The 27,393-nt window shown below is 43.0% G+C and overlaps 2 protein-coding genes and 1 long non-coding RNA gene across 3 annotated transcripts in view; 2 read left to right on the plus strand and 1 right to left on the minus strand.

The window, feature by feature from the left end:
* The window catches only part of LOC131761192 (phospholipid-transporting ATPase FetA-like), a 66,890-nt gene extending 48,185 nt beyond the window's left edge, over positions 1-18,705 (plus strand). Inside the window, exons 15-22 of the mRNA XM_067039643.1 lie at positions 4,805-4,970; positions 6,787-6,975; positions 7,678-7,793; positions 12,765-12,929; positions 15,062-15,173; positions 16,458-16,563; positions 16,947-17,094; positions 17,633-18,705. Of these exons, the coding sequence (XP_066895744.1) occupies positions 4,805-4,970; positions 6,787-6,975; positions 7,678-7,793; positions 12,765-12,929; positions 15,062-15,173; positions 16,458-16,563; positions 16,947-17,094; positions 17,633-17,824 (1,194 nt within the window). The 3' untranslated portion in view covers positions 17,825-18,705. The remainder of the gene's footprint in view (positions 1-4,804; positions 4,971-6,786; positions 6,976-7,677; positions 7,794-12,764; positions 12,930-15,061; positions 15,174-16,457; positions 16,564-16,946; positions 17,095-17,632) is intronic.
* The window catches only part of LOC131761208 (uncharacterized), a 112,995-nt gene that overhangs the window by 80,085 nt on the left and 5,517 nt on the right, over positions 1-27,393 (minus strand). The window lies entirely within an intron of this gene.
* On the plus strand, positions 19,190-24,916 carry LOC136794657 (phospholipid-transporting ATPase FetA-like). Its single transcript, XM_067040128.1, has 6 exons — positions 19,190-19,501; positions 20,802-20,885; positions 22,216-22,461; positions 22,633-22,771; positions 23,576-23,706; positions 23,803-24,916. The coding sequence occupies exons 1-6, from the start codon at positions 19,190-19,192 to the stop codon at positions 23,992-23,994; spliced, it is 1,104 nt and encodes a 367-aa protein (XP_066896229.1). The 3' UTR covers positions 23,995-24,916.

A 27,393-nucleotide genomic window follows, 5' to 3' on the forward strand; every position in this document is an offset into this window, starting at 1 on the left:
CTACCCAATCCCTGCTATCATCTTGGGTGGTATTGGCTTCTTTACAGATGATCTAGCAACATAGATGCTTTCAGATGTCTAAAAGAATATATCTTTCAAATGACTTTTTGGACTCAAAAAAATCTATATCATCCATTTCTATGTTATCATGTCACCATCCAGAAGTGTACTGCTCTGAAATTGTAAACTCCTTTGTCATGATCTCTGATCACAAACCTTATTTTTCCAGTTCTCTTGATACTTGATTCCTAGTATACCTGCTTTCTTATCACAGGAAGATTTACAAACTCTCTGTTCTCCTTTTTCTCTCTCAATCCCTTGTGACTTTACTTCCTGTCCTATCTTGCCCCCCATCTGTACCCAAGATCATAAGCATCTTCAATACCTTACTAGTTCTCCCTTTTTTTCCCCTCTCTGATCGCCCAACAAATCTCAACCTTGAATTAACCAAGCCATCTACCATTCTCTGTTTCTAATGTCAGAGTGCCAAGCACTTTTTGGGGATCACAAGCCATTACAAATTCAAAGACTCCAAACTCTTCTGGGCTTCCAGTGCCACTTGGATAATTTTTTAATCTATTTATGGTGAGCTTAATTCTTAATTTTCCATATTAGCTATTCCAAAATTCACCACTCTTGGGCCTTCTACCACATCCCACTCCCTTCTCCCCAGTGTGCAGTAGATGATATTGTTTTCTACTTGGCTGAGAAAAATCCAAACTATCAGCTAAGTACCCTTTTCTGTACAAATATCAGAACCCACCTTGACCTCCTTTCCTTCAGTCTCAAAAAAAAGGTATAACTTTTTCTTTCAATACTAATCTCTTCATATATTCTGATTCCATGCCTTTCTACTTCTTCAGGAACCTCAGTCAATCCTGTATTCTCTGTTTCTTAATATCTGAAACTTATCCCATTATACGATTCTTTCCCCTCAGCTCAAATCTATCCCTTCTTTAAAAAAACAAAAAATACCCCCACTTACTACATACATACAATGGTATATTATTCAGCAATAAAAAGAAATGAGCTATCAAGCCACACACGCACATATGCACAGAAAAGGGAAGAACTTTAAATGCATATTGCTAAGTGAAAGAAGCCAATATGAAAAGGCTATGTACTGTATTATTCTAACTGTATGACATTCTGGAACTGTATGACCTGGAAAAGGTAGTGGTTGCCAGGGGCTTGGGGAGGGGTGGAGAGAAGGATGAAACACAGGAGATTTTTAGGGCAGTGAAACTATTCTGTGTGATACTGTCATGGTGGATTCATTACATTATGCATTTGTCAAAAAACACAGAATTGTACAAAGCAGAGTGAACTCTAATGTAAACTATGGACTTCAGTTAATAATAATGTATCAATATTGGTTCATCAATTGTAACAGATGTACCATACTAATGTAAGGTGAAAATAGGGGGAAATGTGGAGTGGAAAGAAGAAAGGAAATATATAGGAACTCTCTGTACTTTCTGCTCAATTTCTTTTTATGAACTTAAGACTGCTCTAAAAAATATAGTATTAAGTTAAAATAAAATAAATGTGTTAAAGTAACCCTTAGCCCATTAACCAGAGGTAACCACTACTAATAAATGTCTATATCTTATTTTATTCTTTTTTTTTTTTTTTTTTTTTTTTTTTTGTGGTACGCGGGCCTCTCACTGCTGTGGTCTCTCCCCTCGCGGAGCACAGGCTCCGGACGCGCAGGCCCAGCAGCCACGGCTCACGGGCCCAGCCGCTCCGCGGCATGCGGGATCCTCCCGGACCGGGGCACGAACCCGTGTCCCCTGCATCGGCAGGCGGACTCTCAACCACTGCGCCACCAGGGAAGCCCCTTTATTCATTTTTTAAAGCACTTAGAACTTTTCCTTCATCCTGCATTACCCTCTGATTCCATCAGTCAGTCCAAAATGTTGATTATCAGCCATATGTCAGACTGAATAAATGTTAAAGGTTCAAGGAAAACAAAGGAAATTTGTTCCCTACCTTCAGAGTTGGCAGACTAGAGGAAAAGTGTATAAGGAAATAGACAATTACAGCAGTCTTTATAACTCCTCACCTTTCATTCATTCCTCATTCTACCCTATATAATTAGACTCTGTCCTATCATGTCCACTGAAACTAGCCAAGGTCACTAATCACTACCTTGTTGTTAAGTCCTTACCCAATTTCTCTGCAGATTTTAACACTTAAAACTCCAGTTTTTCTTAAAGCTGTCTTGTCCCTTGGCTTCTGTTAAGTAACTCTCTTCTTGTTTTTTCTTCCTGTATGATTGTTTTTTCTCATCTTCTTGGCCATAGGTACTGATGTTCCCCCAGAGCTCTATTATTGTACCTCTTTTCCATCTTTATAGTGTCGTGTTTTTACTGACTTTAACTACTGCCTACTTACTAATGACCTCCAAATCCATATATCCAAGAAACTCTTTAGCTCCCTCCTCATCCATGACCAAAGCTAAAGATATCCTATAAAAACTATCTATAGCTATGTCACAGGATCTCAAAGAGTTTCCTCAATTGCCTCCTCTACCCTCCATTCTAAATTCGTTTCTTCTCATCTGATACCCACAGTTTCCATCCTTTTGTCTAGTACCTGGATTTGCCATTCAGTCTTATTCAACTGGGTGTTTAACTTTCAATTGCAGAGTAATTCATGAATACTGCCCCTCAGATCATGCTGTACTGCAGCTCCAAGCCAGCCCTGCCTCAGTCCTGTACCCCGCCAGGTCCAGTCTTCTCAAACATTACTTGTCCGGAAGGGGAAATTAGAAACTAGCTCATATCTCTTACCTGAGCTTCAAAACTATAAATGCCTGCTTTCATTATTACCTTTATGTCCTTCAGGCATCGCCAGGTCAGTCTGTCAAAAATCTCCTCCTGCTGGGTATCCTATCTCAGTGAAGTTTCCATCCTTTTGTCTAGTACCTGGATTTGCCATTCAGTCTTATTCAACTGGGTGTTTAACTTTCAATTGCAGAGTAATTCATGAATACTGCCCCTCAGATCATGCTGTACTGCAGCTCCAAGCCAGCCCTGCCTCAGTCCTGTACCCCGCCAGGTCCAGTGTTCTCAAACATTACTTGTCCGGAATGGGAAATTAGAAACTAGCTCATATCTCTTACCTGAGCTTCAAAACTATAAATGCCTGCTTTCATTATTACCTTTATGTCCTTCAGGCATCGCCAGGTCAGTCTGTCAAAAATCTCCTCCTGCTGGGTATCCTATCTCAGTGAATGGTCTTACCATCTATCCCAATTAGGATACATAAAATTATTCTTAACTGTTTCTCTCTTTCACTTGTCATATCCATGTCATACAATTCTATATTTTCAAATCATACCCTTAATTTAATATTTATTGTCACTACTTCATCATTTCTCTTGTGAATTATTGAATGGCTTTCTAACTGGTCTCCTTGCTTTTCGTCTTGCTACTTCCAATATATTCTCCATGCTGCTACCAGAGGACTATATGATCATATGACTTTCAGCAGAAAATTGTTATGGTTCCCTATTGCATACAAGATGGTAATGCAGGATCTGCTTCATATCTACCTCTCCAACTTCTCTCACATCACTCACCAGCTTCTAAGTTTCAAAGAATGTACCAGTACAAGAGCCCAGTTATAGAAAAGCCTCAGAGGATGCTATATAATGATGATGCTATATAATGAGCTATCTTAAATTACTAAACCCACAAACTTCCCAGAGCTCACAAGTCTGTGGTTGGCCAGGTCTAGGACTTGGCTCTGGACCTAACCATACTTCCTCACTATCATGACAAAACTCCCTCTAGATGGGTTATAGAAAAGAGCCAGTATAGCCCACTACAAACTTCCGTTTCCCCAACATAGCACCAAGCAGCGCAATTGTGTCTGTACTTGACACATTGGGGCCCAGCCCAGGTAGCACCACAACTACAATGAACTGGTGAAATATCCTTGAGAGTTCTGATATGGGCTGGAGAAATCTGTTAATAACACTGCACTCCAGGGTGGGCATAAGAGAGTCTCAGGACCAAATTGAGCCAGAAAAGAATGTTTACCCCAGGTGCCTACTAGCAGCCTACCTGACATGAAGAACGTTAGGCAACATTTAAAGGAGCCAAGCTCATAGCCAGGAAAATGGTAGTGAATATTAATATTAGGTCCACAGATTGAGGCAGGGTCAATAACCTTGAGGACTAGAGGCAGGAAGGAATCAAGTATGCTGAATCAGGTATGCAAAATGGTATAAAATTAAGTCTGTGAACAAGAAGTCTGTACTGAAGCTTCCTTGTTACACAGCCTTGCCTCTGTCTTGCAATATTCCTCTCTAGCCCCCTTGTGGGGTAAAATAGGAATAGTGCAACACAGTGATGTCATTGTACCTAGCTCCCTTCCCAGTTCCCCAAATCAGGCAGAGGACAGCCAGAGACAAGACTTTTTCCAGAAACCATTTACTAACAGGGAACAGTTACTCTCTCATGTCCTCAGGTTTGATTTATCATGGATTTGGGACTTGGAAGAACAGAGCCTGAAGATGGCCACTAATCATTCAGGACAGCTGGAGTAGAAAGAGGGCAAGAAGGGTCTGCCAGGCAGTGCTAGCTTGTCTCCTGTGTGATGGGTCTTCTCCAAGTGGATGGATGGTCCAGGTCAGAGCTATAGAGGCCTTAGAAACCAGCACAGGGTCTCTTTCACTTATCTTGCTTTTCTTTTTCCATCCTCCTAAGAGTTCTCATCACATTCCAGAAATTGCCCCTAGGTCGACCTTCTATAAAGTGTCAAGCTGCTGTTTGTTCTGGCTTTTGTGTTCCAGAAAACAGAAAAGGTCGACTTCTCCTACAACAGACTGGCTGATCCTAAGTTTTCATTTTATGACAAGACTTTGGTGGAAGCAGTGAAAAGGGGAGATCGCTGGGTACACTTGTTTTTCCTATCACTCTCATTGTGTCATACCGTGATACCAGAAGAGAAAGTAGAAGGTGAGAAGGGGCTTGAAGCCTCATGGACTGAGAATATGTCATAGAGTCTAGGCTGATTGGAGCGGGGATGGTTTGATATCGTTTGTAATGACTTAATCTAAAGAACTTTCTAATAGGAAGAGTTGTCCAGCAATGGAATGGATAGTCAAGATAAGTAGTGTGCTCCTAGTCACTGAATATATTCAAGTAGAAAACAACCTCTTGGTCTTAAAAAGATTCATTCATTGGATAGGGGTCAAACTTGGTGCTGTCTAGCGAGCTTCGGATCTTGAGACTCTGTAATATTCTGTCACAGAGTTTATCTGATTTATTGCCAAGATCAACCCCACTACCTCTGATAAGACTTCCTGAAGGATGATGAGTTGAGTCATCCTCTTGTTGCTTCACAATTTAAAGGTATCCCCATATACCCTAATTTCTTTAGTAACCAAATATGACTATGTCATCCATGAATTTATCAAAATCTTTTTGAGAAATTACTGATTTTAAATTAAGAAGACTTTTTTCCTTAACAAACAAGAATTTAGGCAGCCAAGTAAATCACATCCTTTAAAGTCAATGTAGTCTTAATATAATACCACCATGAGTAGCACCTTATATTTATACATCACTTTATAATTTTACGTTGCTTTCATTTATATTATCTTCCACAATCTTCACAACAGCCCCCTGCAGAACAAGAAAAATGATCCTAGTTTTATAGCAAAGGAAACTGAAGCTAAAAGAAATTAAGTGCTGTACAGCAGAAACTAACACAACACTGTAAAGCAACTATACCCTAATTTTTAAAAAAAGACATTGTGACGACTAAAGTCCTATAGCTAAGAAAGGTATAAATGGGGTAAGAACCCAAATCTCATGTCTTCTGGCCCCATGAGCTCCCACCCTTCCACAAGCCTCTCCGGGTCTGACATTCCAACAAGTTACTTGAAGCATATTTGGACTTGTCTATGTTTACTGCCTTGAGTGACAAGGTAGGAAACACACAAGAAAGTAATCTTATTATCCCATAGACACATCTTATGTCTGACTTAAAATTATACTCCCCCACCTACCTTATTCACAAGTATAAGATTCTGATGATGTATAACTGTTTTCAAAAATCAAATTAACCTTCAAAAGAGAAATAATCTAAAATATACCTCAGGTTATGGGGATTATTCTAAAAGAGGAGTTCCAGAAATGTCTTGAGTAATATCAGATTGAAAGATTGATTCAACAGAGTGTCATTTACCTTCCCAGGGTGAGAGTTTCAAAGGTGACAATACTCATTCATATATATATTTTTTAATTGTTTACTAAACTATCAATCTTATTACCTTATAGCAGTGTTCATCAAAGTGCGGCCAGTCTTATGCAGGAGCACTTTATGTAGGACCATATGCATGAGTCTCACTCAGGAGATTTGTTAAAATTCAATTTCCTGGGCCATCCTTCCAGATATTGTGATTCTGGATTCAGTAAGTTTGGGTGGGGCCCAGGAACCTTCACTTTGAACAATCTCCTGAGCCATCTTTACCAGCTAAAGTTGGAAAGCAACTGCCTATGTTTTGTTTGTTTGTACACATGTTCCATGTACTTCTGTAATACTAACTCAGGTCTGTGAAATGAGTTGAGAATATTGGAAAGAATGAAAAAACTGACCTATTCTATGCAACCTGGCCTTTTAGGGCCAGGCTTGTGTGGAAATTTTGAAGAAAGATGTCCCCTCCTGGGCTCCATCTTTATGTAAACCACTTGGAAGACAGTCTCACTTCTGGGTGGACTTCATCTGCACATCTCTATGGGCTCTGGCTGCTCTCTTCTCTCCTGCCAGGTGAGCTGACTTACCAGGCTCAGTCCCCAGATGAAAGTGCCCTGGTCACTGCTGCCAGGAACTTTGGCTTTGTGTTCCGTTCCCGCACGTCTGAGACAATCATGGTAGTCGAAATGGGGGAAACCAGAATCTACCAACTACTTGCTATTTTGGACTTCAACAATGTGCGCAAGAGGATGTCTGTTATTGGTGGGTGCCCCTCCTCGTTGGCCCTCTCCCCTTGTCTTTCATATACATTCACACGTTGACTTTCTCCTCCATCTACACACAAATGTTTTCTCCTGCTCACATGCCATTTCACAGGCAGTCTGCCTCAAATACAAATACATAGCCATTCCCACTCTCTCATAATCCTTTATATTTTCTCACATATATACATATGTGAGCTTACTGCCATGTGCTAGGCCCTTATTTAGTGATCCTGGGTACTGGCTTGTCAGAACCCTCAAAGCCAAGATAAGAACAGAGAATAAACCCATAAAGCCTGAACTTGGAATAAGAAATGGGGGCAGACAATATAGAGGAAATTAATACTATCTTGCTCTCAGTTAGTTTTGGCTTCAGGCTGAAGAGAAAGAAAATCAGTTTTCATCCTTGGTCCTTATTAGGTGTGGGCCTTGGTCTGGAACTTGGACTTGAGAAGTTAAATGTGATTCTGTATCAGAGTCTTCCATAGGTGATACTGAACCCATGGAAAAACTGGTTCCAGAAGGTCCTCTCTCATTCTCACCAGCCCTCACCACATCACTCATCCTGTGTGACCACTCATTGAGTGCTTAGCCCCCAAAGGTGTCAGAAACAAATGTCATGGGAACAGCCTCCTGCCGTCTCTCAGTGCCCCAGACAAGTTCTTGCAACAATGGTTACTTTGCTTAATTTGCTTATCCTTAGTGAGGACACCTGAAGATCGCGTCATGTTATTCTGCAAGGGGGCAGACACGATCCTCTGTCAGCTACTTCATCCATCCTGTAGATCCATCAGAGACGTGACCATGGAACATTTAGATGTAAGTGTTTAGGTTGCAGGGGAGGGAAGCTGTGGATGGCTCTGTGTATCTGGATGTGTGTCCATATATATGTCCCCATGTCAGTGTTTCAGTGTGGGGTAGATTGGTGTCTGTGTCTCTTTAATTGATAGAAGAATAAAAACTACCTCATTCTGTGGAATTCTCACTGACCACATTGCCACCTTCTGTGTGAAAGAGTTGGGTGGCCCAGGATCCCAGGGGCATGATGAGGATTGTGATGTGGGAGCACTTACCACAGTCAGAACAGTTCATTCTATGATTCCTGGCTCGGGAGGTCCTGTGGTCACATCTAGAATTTGCTTTAGAATAGGGCCTGCTGGACTTCCCTGGTGGCGCAGTGGTTAAGAATCCGCCTGCCAATGCAGGGAATACGGGTTCAAGCCCTGGTCCGGGAGGATCCCACATGCCGTGGAGCAACTAAGCCCGTGCGCCACAACTACTGAGCCTGCACTCTAGAGCCTGTGAGCCACAACTACGGAGACACGTGCCACAACTACTGAAGCCTGCACGCCCTAGAGCCCGTGCTCCGCAACAAGAGAAGCCACCGCAATGAGAAGCCCGTGCACCGCAATGAAGAGTAGCCCCCGCTCGCCGCTACTAGAGAAAGCCCGCGTGCAGCAATGAATACTCAACGCAGTCAAAAATTAATTAATTAATTAATTAAAAGAATAGGGCCTGCTGGTATGGGAGGCCCCACCCCACCAGCCATGATGGGAAAAGGCTGCTTTTAGGGTATGGAGCAGAAGGCACCAGGCCTGGGCTGTGTAGAGGACTGTTTGACACCATCCTATGTTATTTACAGGATTAGAATCCCCATGGGTACCTACCTACCCCACCCCACTTCCACCCTCTAGGACTTGAGATATGTCAGAAAGAGAGATTGGCTTCAGTCTGCTGACATTAGAAGGGAAAACCAGATTCATGCTCGCTGGGGTTTCTACCCTTAAACCTGGATATATATAGGGTTGGGGGAATAGGACAGGGGATGTGATGGGGAAGGGGCAGATCAGAAAAATATTTTAAAGAAGAAATAGGTTGGAGGAAGTGCTATTTTATTAGAGCCATTTTGGCTTGGCCCCACGTTAACTCATAGAAGTCAGAGAGCAAATGGCCAGAAGGCACATGAAAAGATGTTCAGTGTCAGCCATCAGGGAAAAGCAAATCAAAAATCACAATATACTACTTCACACCACTAGGGTAGTTAAAATCGAAAAGATGACCAGACAATAATGAGCATTGCCAAGGATATAGAGAAATTGTAACCTTCATACATTGCTGACAGGAATGTAAAATGATGCAACCATTTTGTAAAACAGTCTGGCATTTCCTGAAAAAGTTAAGCATAGAGTTGTCATATGACCCAGCAATTCCACTCCTAGGTATATTCCCAAGAGAAATGAACATTTATATTCACACAAAGACGTGTACACTAATAGTTATAGCAGCATTATTCATAATAGCAAAAAAGTAGAAACAACCCAGATCCCCATCAATGGATGAATGGATAAATAAAATATGATAAATCTGTACAGTGAATATTATTCAGTCACAAAAGGGAATGACATACTTATAAATGCTACAATGTGGATAAACCTTGAAAACATTATGCTAAGAGAAAGAAGCCAGTCACAAAAGGCCAATATTTTATGATTTCATTTATATGACATGTCCAGAATAGGCAAATCCATAGAACAGAAAGTAGATTAGTGGTTACCAGGGGCTAGAAGAAAACGGAATGGAAATGACTGCTGACGGACACAGGGTTTCTTTCAGAGGTGATGAAAATGTTTGGGAATAAGATAATAGTGATGGTTGCACAACTTTATGAATATATATATATTTTAAAACCGCTTAATTGTATACTTTAAAAGGGTGGATTTTATGGTACATACATTGTATCTCAATTTTTTGTTTTGTTTTGTTTTTGCAGTACACGGGCCTCTCACTGTTGTGGCCTCTCCCGTCGCGGAGCACAGGCTCCGGACACGCAGGCTCAGCGGGCATGGCTCACGGGCCCAGCCGCTCTGCGGCATCTGGGATCTTCCCAGACTGGGGCATGAACCCATGTCCCCTGCATCGGCAGGCGGACTCTCAACCACTGAGCCACCAGGGAAGCCCCTGTATCTCAAGTTTTTGAAAAAGTCATTGAAGTGTCCCACATAGGGCAACTCTTATGTCTTATACTGGTTTCCTGAGGGAGGCCACAGTTTTATTTTTTTGGGGTGCGTGTGTGTGTGTGTGTGTGTGTGTGTGTGTGTGTGTTTTATGGGCTACTCTGAAAACTTGTCTTTTAACCTTCCAGAACTCATGAATTAGGGTATCTTCTCAATGAGCATTTCCACAGACTGCTTCAAAGAGGGGTCATAAAACTATTTCAGATCTTTTGACCTGCTTCCAACCTTAACAGATACCCATAGTGGAGCCTAAAACACTACAGTCTATTAACCACTGAGGATACACCTATAAGAGTCAAGTTCCAGAAACCCACTCATGCAGAAGCACAGCTCCAAGCTCTCTAAGACAGGAATCCAGCAAACAGGTCACACAAAAACAAGCAGCAGTCATAATTTGGCCCCAGGCCCCAGTTTGCCCACCACAAGAGAAAAAAAAACATACTAGTAAGGGATAAGTAAAAAATAATGTTAACACAGGCTGCTAAAGTATTTGTTAAATGGATTAAGAATCTGTCAGTGTATTGTTAAGCTTGCCAAGTCCTCTTATCAGTATCATGAAAAATCAGTTTCTGCCATATCTCTTCCTTCTTTTTTTTAAATGGCTGATGTTGGGGCCTTCCTGGTGGCACAATGGTTGAGAATCTGCCTGCCAATGCAGGGGACACGGGTTCGAGCCCTGGTCTGGGAAGATCCCACATGCCACGGAGCAACTGGGTCCGTGAGCCACAACTACTGAGCCTGTGCGTCTGGAGCCTGTGCTCCACAACGAGAGAGGCCACGAAAGTGAGAGGCCCGCGCACCACGATGAAGAGTGGCCCGCGCTCGCTGCAATTAGAGAAAGCCCTCGCACAGTCATGAAGACTCAACACAGCCAAAAATAAAATAAATAAATTTATAAAATGGCTGATGTATATTTTAAATTGCTGAATATTTATTTATTGAGGTAAAATTGGTAGATGACATTATATAAGTTTCAGGGGTACACCATTATAATTTGATTTTTGTATACACTTCAAAGTGATCACCACTTTGTCTAGTTATCACCCATCACCATACAATTGACCCCCTTCACCTATTTCACCCATCCCCCCAACCCCTTTCCCCTCTAGTAACCACCAATCTGTTCTCTGTATCTATGAGTTTGTGTTTTGTATGTTCATTTGTTTGTTTTTTAGGTTCCACATATAAGTGAAATCATTTGGTGTTTGATCTTTCTTTATCTGATTTATTTCACACAGTGTAATACCCTCAAGTTCCATCCATCTCATCACAAATGGCAAAATTTCTACTTTTTGTGGCAGTGTAGTATTCCATTCATCAATGGGCATTTAGGTTGTTTCCATATCTTGGCTGTTGTAAATAATGCTACAGTGAACACAGGGGTGCATATATCTTCTTGAATTAGTGATTTCATATTCTTTGGATAAATACCCAGAAGTGGAATAGCTGGATCTGGATCATATGATGATTCTATTTTTAATTATCAAAAAAACAAATAACAAGGGTTGGAGAGGATGTGGAGAAAAGGGAACCTTTATACACTGTTGGTGGGAATATAAACTGGTACAACCACTATGGAAAACAGTATGGAGATATTTCCTTCTTAAGAAGTCTCTTGAGATCTTCTCTCAGCCTTCTTTTTTATAGTTTCACCTGCCAACAGTACAGAGGTTTAAGAGATTGCATTCTCTGCAGATACTGCCTTATATTAATTTTACCTGACAGCTAACATGAAGTACTCAGGAGTTACACAGAGAACTAAGAACAAAATATCAAGATGATAAATTCTGTTTCTCTTTGCTCTTATAATGCCAAAGTGAATTATTTTGAAGCTCACTATTAAGTTATTATGGGGACTTCCCTGGCAGTCCAGTGGTTAAGACTTCACCTTCACTGCAGAGGGCACGTGTCTGATCCCTGGCTGGGGAGCTAAGATCCCACGTGCCATGCATGGTGCAACAGGAAAAAAAAAAAAAAACGTGATTATGTAGAATTGTTATTCATGTGCAATTCTCTATGCACAAAATCTGCTTCTAACCCTTCTTCAGTTAAATATGAATTGTGCCCTAAACTACCCACACTCTCACCTAGCTTTCCTTATAACCAAGAGTACACTTCCATAAGATAGTTAGCTATGCGTGGTTAGGATATATTGATGGCCAAAGAGCAAAAGATGCTAACTCACCCAGAGAGCATTTCAGCAGTGGCTTCATTAACACTACTGGCTATGACTAATCAACTGAGCAAACCAGCTATAGACAAATACACAAATTTGCTATTTGAGATGCCCATTGAATACTTGATGAAGGAAGGCAGGGAGAGATGAAAATAAATGAATGTAAGCCTGTAAAAAAACAGTAACACCCTTGATTATTATAAGAATTCCTTTTTACTTTACTACTCCTCATATTATAGACATCATTATCTTCTCTTTAGAGGGTGAATTGTTATCCCAATTTTACAAGAAATAAATCTAGAAGGTGTCATTCTTTACGAGGGTCACACAGCAAATTACCTAACCACAAGTGGAAGTTAGAATCTTCTGTCTCTCAGAATTACTCTCAACCTTTATCCCCAGCTATGCTGGCGCCATCCTTAGGACGTTTGACTGAGAAAACTCAACAGGTGCTTCCTGGTTAGGCTAGGTACTAGCCCTGTGATACTAACCAATAAACCCTATCTTGCAGGCAGATGGAGCCTGTGGGGTTAGTCTGTCATTCCTTAATGCAGCCCTAACCCAGCCCAAGTCCACTCAGTGCATACACATGTCTTCCAGGATTTTGCCAGTGATGGCCTTCGCACCCTCATGGTGGCCTACCGAGAATTGGACAATGCATTCTTCCAGGACTGGAGCAGGAAGCACAGTGAAGCCTATCTGTCTTTGGAGAATCGGGAAGATAAAATATCAATGGTCTGTGAAGAGATCGAAAAAGACCTGATGGTTAGTGTGAGGAAGCCAGGGACAGATTGGAGGCAGGATTGGGGGCGGGGGAGCAGTCAGGAGACTGAGCAAGGGCTCTGAGAATGGCTTCCAGCAAATCATAGGTTCAGGCTCTCTCTGGATACTACATACTGGAATCCAAGCTGATTCAAGATATCTTGGATCTTTGAAATCCATAAATAAGGAAAGAACGTACTTGTTGTAAATTTCATCTTTCTGGTAGTGTTTCTTATCCCAAAACTGTCCACAGAAGCTAAGAAATCAGGGTCTGAATACTGTAGAAATTAGATGATCCAGAACTAATTGATGGAATAATCAAGACAATAATATTCACTCATTCATTTAACATATTTATTAAGTGCCTCCTATGTGCCAGGTACTGTTTTAAGCCCTGAGCATGTAGTAGTAGGCAAAACAGACAAAAAAGTAATATATATACAGTTATGTTAGGTGATGACAGTTCTGTGGAAGAAAATAAAGCCAGAAAGAAAGGTAGGGAGTATCAGCATATGTGTGTGTGTTGTAGAGGGTAGAGTATAATTGCTATTTTAAATAGGGTGCTTAGTCTTCACTATGAAGGAGACATCTGAGCAGAGACCTGAAGAAGGTGGCAAACCAAGCAGATCTCTGGGGAATCAGTTTTCCAGAAAGAAGGAACAGCAAGAACAAGGACCCTGAAACAGGAGCAGACCTAATTTGTTAGTAGAACAGCAAGGCAGCTCATGTGGCTGGTACAGTGTAAGTGAGGAGGAGACAATAAAAGGACATGAAACAGAGAAGCAGTAAGGGGTCTTGACAGGCCCGTATAAAGACTTACAATGAGACATGGAAAACAGTTGAAGAGTTCAAACCAGAGAAGTGATGTGATAGCTTTAAAAATGATCAGTCTGGCTGCCATGTTGAGATTATACTATAGGGGAGCAAATGCAGACCCAGGGAGACCAATTAGAAAGTAGTTCCTTTTCCAGTTTGCAAGGCAGAAATAGAGACACAGACATAGAGGACAAACGTATGGACACCAAGTGGGGGAAGGGGGGGTGGAATGAACTGGGAGATTGGGATTGACCTATTTACACTAATATGAATAAAATCGATAACTAATGAGAATCTGCTGTATAGCACAGGGAACTCCACTTTGCTGTACAGTAGAAACTAGCACAACATTGTAAAACAACTATACCCCAATAAAAAAAAAGAAAGAAAGAAAGTAGTTGTAATAGTACAGGTGAGAAATGATAATGGCTTGGACCAGATAGAAGTAGTGGAAGTGGTGAGAAATGGTCAAATTCTGTACACTTTTAAAGGTAGCACAAACAGAATTTGCTGATGGTTTAGATTATAGAATATGATAAAAGAAGTTAAGGATGACCCCAAAATTTTTGACCAGATTGATACAGGCTCTGCTATAAAAAGAGAAATTGCTGATACCAAATGGGAAAATGTAGAGATCCCAAAGGTCACAAAGCTCCTTCCACAGTCAGTTCTGTGGTTAGTATTTCTAGTCTGTCCTTTTAGAGGCCTAGCAGAAATCAGTCAGTAGTTTGTCCAGCTGTCAATTCCTCAGACCCAGTGCTGGTTTCCATCCCTGTGGTCAGTCGGTACTATTAGGATATCACTGAGAGACGGCATGGTGTTGGACCAACATACTTTCGATATAGTGTGGGAAAGGCCTTGAAAACCTTAGAGGCCCTCAGTAGGTACAAACAAATGAAGTTCACCCAAGCCCTTTTAAAGTTGAAAGAAAAACTGGAGTTGGATTTGGGGATCCCTTGTCTGGGACCCACTGCTTTTGGAGACCAAAGCCAGGAAACGTGCTATGAAGCAAGGGAGAAGTGAGAGTGTGTTGAGAAACAGAGGATTTAGAAGTGGCACAAAGCTTCATGTATGACTTGGGCAAGTCTTTTCCCTCTTTGGTTCCTTATATTCTGTGTTTCTAAATTTGATTTCAGTGTGTGGTTGAAAAGCTGTCTGTTGAGGGGCAGAGTGTAGTGAGTTTTATACCGTTGGGGTCCTCGTGCCAGGACAGAGCCAGCTTACTAAAGAGGATGCTGAGGTGCCAGTCGAGTTGTTGGGTACCACTAAATGCAATGAGCCCCTTCCTTTGCCTCACTCACTGATATTTCTGTTCAAAGCTGTTAGGGGCCACAGCCATAGACGACAAGCTGCAGGATGGAGTACCTGAGACGATCATCACCCTGAACAAAGCCAAAATTAAAATCTGGGTTTTAACTGGAGATAAGCAAGGTAAAGGGGAGCTCCTTGCCTGACCAATCCTCTTCCCTGTCCACCTTAGTCATTTCTTCTTTTTCTTTTTCATGTCCTTTTTTTCTTAGCCATTTATTTGACAAATACCTTATAACCCAGGTCAAGTCCTTAGAGGACACCTTCACTCCCAGTCTTGCATATAATTTGCTAAGCATATATAGTACTTTATGCCAGATACTGTATTAGGCATGGAGAACACAGAGATGAATCAGTCAGACATGGCCTCTGTCATCCAGGAACTCACAAGCTAAAAACTTTTAGGGCTGTCTTTGACTATACCCTCTCTGTTGTCCCAAAGATTTACTCTCTTACCATGTTCCACTAATTCTTCTGAAAATCCTCTTAACTATGCCACCAGCCTAGTTTAGCCTTTGTCCCCTGTTGGCTGTACTTCTGCAAAAACTTCTGAACTGATCTGTCTCTTGACCTTATTAATTTCAATATAGCCTAGATACAACCATCAGTTTAACCTTCCTAAAATACTGCTTTTGTGACGTTACTCCTCTACTCAGGTACCTACAGCAACTTCACAGGGTAAAGTCCGACTCCACTGTCTGGACTTCAAGACCTTGATAATCTGTTGCTACCTACACATACTTATCTCTATTGTAATGTGACCATATCTTCATTATGTCCCAAACCAATTCCTATTCTATGCCCTCTGTTTGGATTGCTTCCCCATTTGAAATTCTTTTTCCCCCTAAACAAATCTTACTCTTCCTTTAAGACCTTGCTATAAGAAACTTTCTAAGACAATTGCAGTCTCTCCTCTTAATTTTGATACTACTTGTAGCCAAGGTTCAGGACTTAATTTTTAAAAAATTTTTTCCCTTCGTATGACTTTATTCCAAATTCCAGATTTCTTGATGCAAAGGAAAGACTACAACCTAAACATATCTCAGTCCCCCATAAAATCTAGCATAGAAACAGGCACAGTGCTGTTCAAGGAAATATACCCAGATTGCCAGGAGAAGTGAATACAGACAGGAATTGCTTTAAGAAATAAGGGAAGGCTTTGCAGAGAAAGCTAAGCCAGAATGATCCTAGTTAATGATAAATAATTTGCAAGTCTGTACCAGGTAGACATTTTCCTCTGGATGTTTGAGTATAGTCTCCACTGGCTCATGAAAAACACACTTTGACTGCATCCATGGCAAATATGGCCATATGGGCTCTGCAGGCCAGTTTAGTGCCTTTGTACCTGTACACTGTAAAGGCCTTATTCCAGCCAAAATGCAACCTGTGTTCCCCCTTGCCCTGCAGAGACTGCTGTGAACATTGCCTATGCCTGTAACATATTTGAGGATGAAATGGATGGTATGTTTATCGTGGAAGGCAAGGATGATGAGACTGTTCGGCAAGAACTCAGGTACGATGGGAGAGCTGCCACAGCCTGTCCCTGGAACCAAGATTTCCCACCCATCACTTCACCCAGTATGGCTCCTACATTACCAGGAGGAACAGAGAAGAAATGGGGGAGGAAAAAACAAAAAAACCTAAAATATTCGAGAGAATTTTGTGAAGAAGCATTAGGGCTCAAGGAGTTGGAGTGTGGAGATGGCAAAGTGTTGTATGTAGATGGTCTGGGGCCTAAGGCAGTGGCAGGTCTCAGAAGGCAGTTGAGTATGAGGCCCTGGGAGGTGCTCTGCAGAGGCTCTATATCCACCTTGCTCACTTTCACTTTGGGACACATTTTCCTTCCTAAGCTCTGGGTCTTCAGGTCAGACACTAACCGTTACTCTTGGCTTTCAGGTCAGCAAGGGAAAAGATGAAACCTGAGTCTCTACTGGAATCAGACCCAGTAAACAGTTACCTCACCACAAATCCCCGAATGCCCTTCAAAATACCCGAGGAGATGCCCAATGGCAACTATGGCTTGATCATCAATGGCTGCAGTCTGGTGGGCAACATAGACCTACAACTCTGTTCTCTTCTTCCAAGGAACTTTTTTCCTAGGTCCAACCCACTTCAGGGAGATTTCAAGATCCTTTCGCTATTCCATGAGTTACCCTATTCCCCCTTTCTTCAGGTGCCCTTGCCTGTCAGACACCTTTCCCCAGCCTTCTCTAGGCAGGAATAACGAGGAAAGAGAAGCCAAGGGCATAGTCCTTTCTTATCCAAATTCTTCACTACTGATGTGGCCCATCACATAGGGGAAGGGGGGAAGTGAGCAGAACCAGGTCCTCCAAAAACTCACTTGGCCTTATAACCCAGTCAACTGATTTGACCCAGTGAGAAACCCTCACTGGTTTTCCACTGGAGGCTGGGTCAGGATGCCTAGAACTGACTTGGGGGCTTGGCTGCCCTTGGGAGTGGAACACCTGGGGAGTAGCTCTGTCTGACAGGGGGGTATGGAGGGGAAGGAGGGGGCCTAGGAAGGTTCTGTCCCAAGAGTCTTTTGGGACAGCCTGGAATGTGGGTGTGTCCTGGTGCTGCAGGCCTACGCTCTAGAAGGGAACCTGGAGTTGGAACTGCTGCGAACAGCGTGCATGTGCAAGGGAGTGATCTGCTGCCGGATGACACCCCTTCAGAAGGCCCAGGTGGTAGAGCTGGTGAAGAGGTACAAGAAGGCGGTGACACTGGCCATCGGGGATGGGGCCAACGACGTCAGCATGATCAAAGGCATGTGAGGGGTTGGGGGACTGTAGTGCCTAGCCACGGGCTTGCTCTTCTTCCATGGGCAAAACTGATCTGGGTGGCACTGTGTTGCTGGCTCACTCTCCTGCATATCATATGTATTGTACATTTACAGTGTTTTGCAGCTTCATTCATGTTCCTCTACACCTCAGTTCCCACTTGTTTACACATCATTACATCAGCCCACATCCAGTCATGCACACACATTCAGGTTCATGTACGTAACACTCACACACACTCAGATACCCATGGCTCCAATAAGAACACGTGCGCATATTCACAGAACAACAGGCTGTGCAACTACAACACCATCTTTCTGAGATGGCACCGAAGCCCACAGAAAGGACCCCTGGGCAGGAGTCGTGGTCTGTTCCTTTTTTGAAGGCTGTAGGGCTGAGCAATGTTAGACAGACTACAGGGCTGCCCAACCACGGAATTAGCTGTGCGGCCTGATGCAGGGATCTTTTCCTCTCTGAGGCAATATTCCCAAGAGCTTGCCCTGACTCCCCTGGCTGGAGAAGAATAGCAAACTTACTGATGCTTCGGACCAACAGAAGCAAATGGCTGAAACTGGTGCTAATTTCAGCTGAATGTTGTTAGCGTCCAGCAACTTGTGGTTCTGTGAGATATGGATAACATCTAGGGGTCCTCTAGTCCAACCTCTCTCCCCATACTGGAAACACTAGCAGATATTCCAGCCTCAGCTTCAATACTAGGAAGTGTTCTTGCTCTTTTCCCCACTTTCTAGAACTTCATTGGCGCTTAGAGGCTTAGAGGTTTCAATTATTCTGTTAAGCAATGTAATAGGTATATACCAGAAGATCAAAGAATTTGGCCTATATTACAACAGACTGATTAAAACTTTTAGAAACTTAAGTCTTACCGTCCATCAAGCATAATCCTTGCTTTATCCGGAAAAAGTCACCTTAAGCTTCCTGAAGAACTTGTTTCTTACTAACAAAGTATGTACATCACGTATTCCTCCTAACAGTTGGATTTTAGCTCCTTAGATAAACTTAGGTAATTAAAAACTATGTTAGGTTGACATTCATCCTGCATCTTTAATTGATTTAAGTGGCTTCGAGAGATAACAAGAAATTTTTACCTCAGCATCTGGGCAGTAGGGAAGAGCCCAGATGGCTATAGTAGGTGCAAAACCATCAAGGACAGTTTTCTAGTACTAGCTGTATGTGGCGTTCTTGAGTGGCAGCATCCAAAGTAAAGTGCAGATGAAGGAGTTGTTGTCTGACTTGTGGGGGAGGGGCAACCCACTAAGGAGAAAAGACTCCATAAGTAAGTGCCACCTTGATCTGGGCCTACCAGTGTTTCTCAAATGTAAAATAAGGGGCTTATGCAACATGATCTCAGCCTTCCTTTTACACTTCCCAGGCTGGGAGCCCAGAAGACAAGCTCTGTGGCTGAGAAGTTTCTGGGGTTTCTTTGCAGCTGCCCACATTGGAGTCGGCATCAATGGCCAGGAGGGAATGCAGGCCATGCTCAACAGCGACTATGCCTTCTCCCAGTTCCGCTACCTTCAGCGTCTACTCTTGGTCCATGGCCGCTGGTCCTATAATCGCATGTGCAAGTTTCTCAGCTACTTCTTTTACAAAAACTTTGCCTTCACTCTGGTGCACTTCTGGTATGCCTTCTACAGCGGGTTCTCTGCACAGGTAGGAAGTCAAGTGGCATTCCCCACTCTCGTCAACTGGGTCTTCTCTAATCACCCCCCACTTCAGCCATTTTCTCCTCTAGAGACCTGTGTATGACATGCTGCCATCTATCCATTAAACTCCTCACCCATGATGATCCCATCTCCTAACCCTACACTTAACCTTAGACTTCTAAACACTAACTTTTCTGTCCTGGCTCTGACTTGGCCTTGACTCCTACCAACAGAACTCTCCCATGAGATATTTTCATCTTTTCCATGACATAGAGACCTAGAATTTCCAAACATATGTAATGGGGGTGAGGGGTGAGATTCCTGGTTCTGGGAGGGTTTTTAGGATCCAGAGTAATCTTTATGGAACAGGCTAAGTCTCCAGGGGCCTTTGGGTCTTGCCAGACAGGCTGGTTCTGGCATTTACCTGTAACCATACTTGGAAACACAGCTTCCCTTTACTTCTCCTTCCTCACCCAGACATACCACACTGCCAAACACACCCTATTTTTGCTCTAATGAATATGAAGTCTCCCCCACAGAAGTGGGGAGAGGTGACACTTGGATGTTGATGTTCTACGAGAAGTCCCTTTTCCTGTGAGAAGTTTTTCAGGAGTCTCTCAAGGATTCCCAAAGAGAAACAACCTCAGGAGTGATTATCTTGGGAGATCCCTATTACCTTTGTTACCTTGGGCTCCAGGGGAAACAGACCAGTCAGCAGACAATAGTAGGCTTGTCTACCCCTAGTGTCTAACAAAGCCAGTCTGGTTTGTGGGAGGTGTACATGTATGTATGTGTTACTGCTGACCTCTTGTGGTTAGTAAAGAAAGGAGCCCTCTCTAGGCCCAGAATGAAGCACCCAGCTGGGGAAGGGTCATTGGGTCTCTTCTGCTTGCCAGTGTTAGAAAATGTCCAGGGTTATAGAAACTACTGAATGCCATAAAGCAGATAAAGAACCCAGTGGCTTACATGCCTGGAAGTGCAGGGGTACACCTAGCATTCCCTAGCAGCCACTCTGGGTCCTTTCTGTGTAGGGAGGAGCAGTACAGGTCATGGTGGGATTGGTCTAAATCAGCCTTGTCAGGTTGGCCACAAACAAGTTTGATGTGGGCTTACCCCAGCCTGGGACCCAGGGACCAAACAGAGTCTGGGGTCAGCCTTCTCAGTCAGATTTCGGAAATCCAAATCCTGCTCTAGGTTAGTATGCTGATGGGTAGGTGGAGGACAGAAGGGCTTCTCTTGGACCTGGGAGGTGGAGCTGAGACTTGGAGAAGAGAAGAATCTAAGAAATCTCCTTGGTATTCTTCCAGACAGTTTATGATACCTGGTTTATCACTTTCTACAACCTGGTCTACACCTCCCTCCCTGTCCTGGGCTTGAGTCTGTTTGACCAGGTAAGACTAGCAGCAAGCCTCTTAGGGCTGAAGCCCCTGGGCCCTTGAAGAGTATTCCCAGGAGTGAGGAGGACAGCAATAGCCAAGCTCTACAAAGTCAAATGTAAATGGAATAATTTATAGAGCAAGGGAGGGAGCTGGTCACCTAGAGAGGTATCATTGGATAAAGTAAAGAATCCTCTGCCACAGAGGATAATCATCAGTTGTAGAAATCCAAGTTTTCCTGTGTGAATTTTATCTTTGTAGAGAGAGACACAGAAATTGTGCTGTACAGTAAATTGAGTGTGTACACAAGTGAAAGGAAATAGAGTTATTGGTGCAGGACTAGGTAAAGCAAGGGGCTTCAAGAAAAGAGTGACCCATAGAGAGATAATGAGATAAGCCAATTCAGGGAGGCCTAGGTGGGAATCCTGAAGGCCAAACATGGGAGTATGGGTATGATACCTTGAATCATAGGGAGTTAGCCTAGGGGAAACCATTTAGCCCTCTCAGAAATTCCCTGGGCATTGAGGGTCCTGGTGCCCTACCTCTCCCTCCTCTTCTACCCAATCTCCAGTCCTGGGCACATGGAATAGAAAAGGGGCCTCCAAAAAGGAATAAGGTAGCTGAAAGAAGACATCATGGGATCATGGTTCCTGGTCTCCATCGGGGTAGGAAGGGAAATTCTCCGTGAAGTAGCTGCCAGCCTCAGAGCAATAAGAGGGGTGAATTATGTCATTCAACAGTCCTATCCAGCTTCAGTGGTCTAATTCTAGGGATCCACAACCTCTCAAAACAAGCCTCCAGCTTTGTTATCCAAAGTTTCGGATTTAGCAGATGAAGATGATCCAATGTCATCCACATAGAGAATTCCCTCACCTGAATTCCCAGTAGCTATGGGAATGGGAGGAGCATCACAGAACATAGATACCTCTAAGGGACTACCTTGTCCCCATTGGCTTCCCACTTTCTTCCAACTGGCTTTTGACACAAAGGATACTCAGCTAAAGGAACACTTAAAACTGGGGACTCATGTCCCAATTGCCTTCCCCATCCCAAGCTCCAGTCCTCCCTTCAGCTATTCCCAATCCTAATTGCCCCCTTTCTTAACTCAACATCTTGCCCTTCTAGCTTTCTTCCACCATGTATGTCCTTGTCTGGAGAGTAGGACTTTAGGAAGGGTCTGTGGTCACTGCTCTGTTGTCTGGTTCCACTTCTCAAGTAATCCATGAGGAAGCTCCTAGGCAGCCTAACAGCAGACTCAGTAAGGGGAGAAGCCTCTACTCTGTTAGAGATGGGATCTTCTATGGAGAGACCCTGAGCCTTCCTTCTTACCCTCTGGTGCTTCCAGGATGTGAATGAAACATGGAGCCTACATTTCCCAGAGCTGTATGAGCCAGGCCAGCGCAACCTCTATTTCAACAAGAAGGAATTTGTGAAGTGTTTGATGCATGGGATCTACAGTTCCTTAGTGCTGTTCTTTATCCCTATGGGGACCGTTTACAATTCAGTGCGCAGCGATGGGAAGGAAATCTCCGACTACCAGTCCTTCTCCATGATAGTGCAGACCTCCTTGCTCTGTGTGGTCACAATGCAGGTGTGGCCAGTGGTGGGGTAAGGGGATTGGGTGGGAAGCCTGTCTGGAAGAGAGGAAGGGAAGGAGGGAGGGAAGGTGGGAAGGGAGCATCCTCCTTTACAAAACTGGAGAAGGGAGGTGGCTGACAGGTCCCAGGTTGTAGACTAATGAACATAAGAGGGTGCTTTTCAGATTGCCCTGGAGACAACCTACTGGACAACGATAAGCCACATCTTCACCTGGGGTAGCCTGGGTTTCTACTTTTGCATCTTATTCTTCCTGTACAGTGATGGCTTGTGCCTAATGTTCCCCAACATCTTCCAGTTCCTAGGTAAGATTCTGCCCAGTCTGTGGCAAGGGGCTGGGGCTGGGGGTGGTAGTGTGAACCAAGTACATTTGTTTAATAAATGTTTACTGAGCAGCTATTACTATGTGTTAGGCTCTGTGGATATATATATATGATCATGACATGGTCTCAGCCCTAAAAGGACTCAAAATCTAGCTAGGTGAAAAATTTTACCTCATTAGAGTCTCTAAGATATTTTTAAGTTTCTTACCTAATTTGGTCTCTACAAGCATCCTGTGAGATAGACAGAGCAAGGATTATTACACCATTTTAGAGACTGGAGGTTTTAAAAAAATGACTCAAATCTAGGTCTCCTGGTTCCCAGTCCAATGTCCTTTCTACTGTGGCATACTGCCTTCTTATCTCCCACATTAATTTCCCTCTCTCTCATCTCCACTCTGATGAGGACAAAATACAGACAGAGTCGATGTGTAGATGTAGCTGGTTCCTACCTCTTGTCAAGCCACTCGTTTTTCCCTTCCAAAACCCTCTATCCCATTTTTGTGTCCAGGCCAATGCTCTAGGATTCCTATAACCTACCCCTACCTCTCCTGCCCGGCCCGGCCTTTAGAGGGAGACAAAGGCATGTGAATTCACAGTGACTTTGGCTGTACCAAGGACCTAACCTCAGTGCAATCCTTTCACATTTATATTATTTCTCAGGGGACTAACTGTCTCCAAATCAATAACTTCTTTCTTTGGACTGAAGAGATAGACCTAAGTTCTGGCTGACAGCCCCCTTCCTCTAGGCTCTGGTTCTGCCTTTCCCTTCTGGCTCATTGTTTACAGGTGTGGCCAGGAACACTCTGAACCTGCCACAAACGTGGCTGAGTATTGTCCTCAGCGTGGTCCTCTGTATGTTGCCTGTGATTGGGTACCAATTTCTCAAACCACTATTCTGGCCCGTCAGTGTGGACGAGGTGAGTGGGACAGGAAATCTACCCAGATATAATTCATGACCCTCTTTGCCTTTGCCTCTGTGGATAAAAACCCTGTCCCCCGTGCTTTGGCTTTAGATTATTGACAGAATTCATCATTGCATGAGACATCCACTGCCACACCCAGTCCAGACCAAGTTGAAACATGGAAGCTTTCGACGTTCTGCCTATGCCTTCTCCCACAAACAGGGCTTTGGGGCCCTCATCACTTCCAGCAAGACAATGAGGGCCAAAATGCCCAAGAAAAACAGCTTTCCTTTTAAAAAGTAGAGGCCTTTACGGAAGCCCTAAAGGAGTCAGTCATTGCTCTTCCTCCCTTGTATTCACACAACTTAATAAGGAGAGATTAGAGTCCCTGGAAACCAGCATAAACCTGTTCTTCCACTCTCACTCCAGGGGCTCAGCCTCTTCATTCCCTAGAAGGCTATGCCCAGGTAAGGCAAGGAAAGGTAAAGGGCCCCCAGACATCTGTCAGAGTTACAGCATTTCAAGAAAAAGTGATGTCAGGCCTCCCTCTACCAACCCTTCCAAGTTTTAATCCATACAAGCAAACGTGGAAATAATAGGTGGAATGTGGGGAAGGGAAAAGGAAATAGGACCTAAGAGTCTTAGTTTGGGCCCTATTTCCCATACCCAGAGCAACCATAAATTTTGCCAGGGCTCCCCACAAACATATTCACCCAAGCACCCTTCTCAGGTTTATCTGAGGGATTCAGGGCCTGGGTAGCAAAAAGAAGAGGCAGCTATGAAAAGTTGGTCATAAGAAGCTAAAGGAGAGTTTCTGGACCAAAGAAAGAATGGAGGTGGTTCCTGCCTTGATAGGACAGCTCAAGATTTTGCCATCTCCTCTTCTCTTTGACCCCTTTGACCCAAGAACTGATACCTTTTCAGGCCTCAGAACTGGGAGGGGGAGACTGCAGGAGATTTTTAAAAATCTTTTCTTGAGGGACATAAGCCATAATTGGTGAACGTTTGTCTTCATTCCATAAAATTATTTTGAGGGCTTCCCTGGTGGTGCAGTGGTTGAGAATCCGCCTGCCGATGCAGGAGACACGGGTTCGTGCCCTGGTCCGGGAAGATCCCACATGCCGTGGAGCAACTAAGCCCGTGAGCCATGGCCGCTGGGCCTGCGCGTCCGGAGCCTGTGCTCCGCAATGGGAGAGGCCACAACAGTGAGAGGCCCGCATACCGCAAAAAAAAAAAAAAAAAAAAAAAAAATTATTTTGAGAAGAAATTGTATGTACTTGGGAAATTGCTTCTAACAAGTTTATAGATAAGTAATAAATTGCTGATTTTGGAGTAGAGAGATTTGTATTGTCTGTTGGAGCCCCAGTGATAATAACTTAGGCCAAGCAATATCATTGGTCTATAGACCCCTTTTGAACGAGGCCAATATTTCCCTCCCCCACCCCCAACTACGTTTTCACTTCCATTCCAGTTTTTCCCCCTGCTGCTAAACTCTATCTTGACCTCAGTATGACCACATCTTTTAACCATATAGCTCTATCCCCTTTGCACACCTTAAATATTAGTTCCCAAATCGCAGCCCTAGGTTCTCTGCTCATTTTTCTTCATACACTTTTCCTGAGTGACGACTTCTAATCTCGTGGCTTTGTTTACCAATAGAAAGAAGATTCTCAACTCTCTCTCTATCCTAGATCTCTCTTCTGAGATCCAGATCCATTTATTAAACTGACTCTAAGACCCTTCACTTAGTTGAATCTCAGGAAACTCACCAACCTGTGTTAAAACATTTTCCCCAAAAATTTCACCCCAGGATGTCACTACCATCATCCCATTCACCCAAAGCAGAATGATGGGAATCATACAATACTCTTCCTGTATAGTCTGATGTCTAATAAGTCATCAAGTAATGTAAATTCAGCATCTTCATCATGTCCTGTTTTCAGTTCCCTCCATTATTACTACCATCGTCCTCGTTTAGACTTTGATCATCTCTGACCTGGATTACTGCATAAAATCTCCCCTCTCATCTTCCTGGTTTTCCCCTATCTAAAGTACCACCAGTACCATTTCCAGAGTTATCTTTCTGAACTGCAAACTTGATCATGTCAAGCCCCAGCTTAGCACCCTTTAAGAATTTTGCACGCCTTCAGGATCAAGGTAAAATTTGAACATATTATTATTAGGCCCTCTCTAGTCTTGTCTTCTACTTCTCCCCCATCTGCATTCACTCCATTCATGCTATTTCTGGTCTTCATGTGCTCAAGCATGCTGTTCTCATTTCCTAAAATGTTTTCCCTCACCCCCTGTTTCATCAAGCAAATTCCTAGTCACCCTTCAAAACTCGGAATATTTGGAACTAAGTAGAGGTGATGGTTGAACAACATTGTGAATGTACTAAGTGCCCATGAATCGTGTACTTAAAAAGGGTTATGAGAATGTTTTATGTTATGAGAATTTTACCTCAATTTTTAAAAAAATCAGATTAGGCATTGTCTCCTGCAAGAGCTCACCCTAATTCCTCAGTGTGACTTTTATATATCTGTCCTATTTATTCAGTTGCTCCCCTGTGTATACCTCTGTCAGTGACACTTATCACAGGGCATTGTAATCATTGATTTACTTGTCTATTCATAACATATAATGGGCCTTGAATAAATGTCTACTGAATAAATGAACAAATATAATGAAAGAATATTGAAATCTGCTTCTTTGACTATTTTTCTTGTTTCCCTGAATAGCACTACCACCCAGTAGCTCAAACCAAAAAACTGGAAGTCTTTCTGGACAGCTCCCTTCCATTCCTCTAATCCAGTCCATTCTGTTACCAAGTTCCATATACTCTGTCTTAGAAATGTCTTCAAGTCTTTCTCTTCCTATTTGTTCCCAATCCCATTGATTTCATTGTTTCTTGCCTAGATTATACCAACATCCTCCTCTCAGGTCTCCCTGCCTTTGATTCTGCTTCTTTCCAATCCATGATCCACACCACAGAGAGTGATTTTTCAAAAATACAAATCAGATCATGTCATTTGCCAGTTTAAAGTCCTTTAGTGAATCATCATAGCTTTCCTGCCTTGGTGCTGCCTACCTCCCCAGCTTCATCGCCACTTTCTGCTGTACATACTAAATTATTTGCAATTCCCCAAAGGTTCCATTATCTTCAGAAACCACTGTGCCTTGGCCCTTTCTGTTCTCTCCTCTTAGAATATGTTCTTTCCTTTATCTAGCTAATGTGTATCTGATCTTCAATCTCAGCGGCTTTGGTCACTTCCTCTGGGAGCCTTCACTGACACCCAATTTCCTGTCAGGTTTAGATACGTGCCAAACACTAAAACTAGTTTATGACAGTATTAGTCAGGTAAGAACCTTCTTCTCCCTCCACCCTGCTCAAACCCTGGAGAAAGAAGATTGGCAAACTGGGGCATGGGAAAGAGATAGTGGGAAATGATAGACATCTACTAAGCCCCACTGAACATGGCCACCTGCAATAGAGCCAAGCTGAGAGATGGGAAACGCTTTAATTTTAAAGTATGAAGTTTAAAAAATAAATTCATTAGTGCAGACATCTTAATTATTCAAGTGAAACTTAAAGTAACAAGTACTGATTGCTACCCAAAATTGACCAGAAAATTCATGAAGTAAAAGTCTCATAAGTAGGTTAAAAGAGTGGAAGACAAAATAAAATGGTTTTATAGTTAAACT

The sequence above is a fragment of the Kogia breviceps genome, chromosome 8 (genome assembly GCF_026419965.1).
Source record: "Kogia breviceps isolate mKogBre1 chromosome 8, mKogBre1 haplotype 1, whole genome shotgun sequence".
NCBI lineage: Eukaryota > Metazoa > Chordata > Mammalia > Artiodactyla > Physeteridae > Kogia > Kogia breviceps.

Excerpts from the sequence above, each read along its gene's own strand:
- LOC136794657 (XM_067040128.1), top strand. The coding sequence starts at position 19,190 with ATGATCTCAGCCTTCCTTTTACACTTCCCAGGCTGGGAGCCCAGAAGA. Across the intron at positions 22,462-22,632 it reads TCTGTGTGGTCACAATGCAG|ATTGCCCTGGAGACAACCTA; the intron begins GTGTGGCCAGTG and ends GGTGCTTTTCAG. Across the intron at positions 23,707-23,802 it reads GGCCCGTCAGTGTGGACGAG|ATTATTGACAGAATTCATCA; the intron begins GTGAGTGGGACA and ends CTTTGGCTTTAG.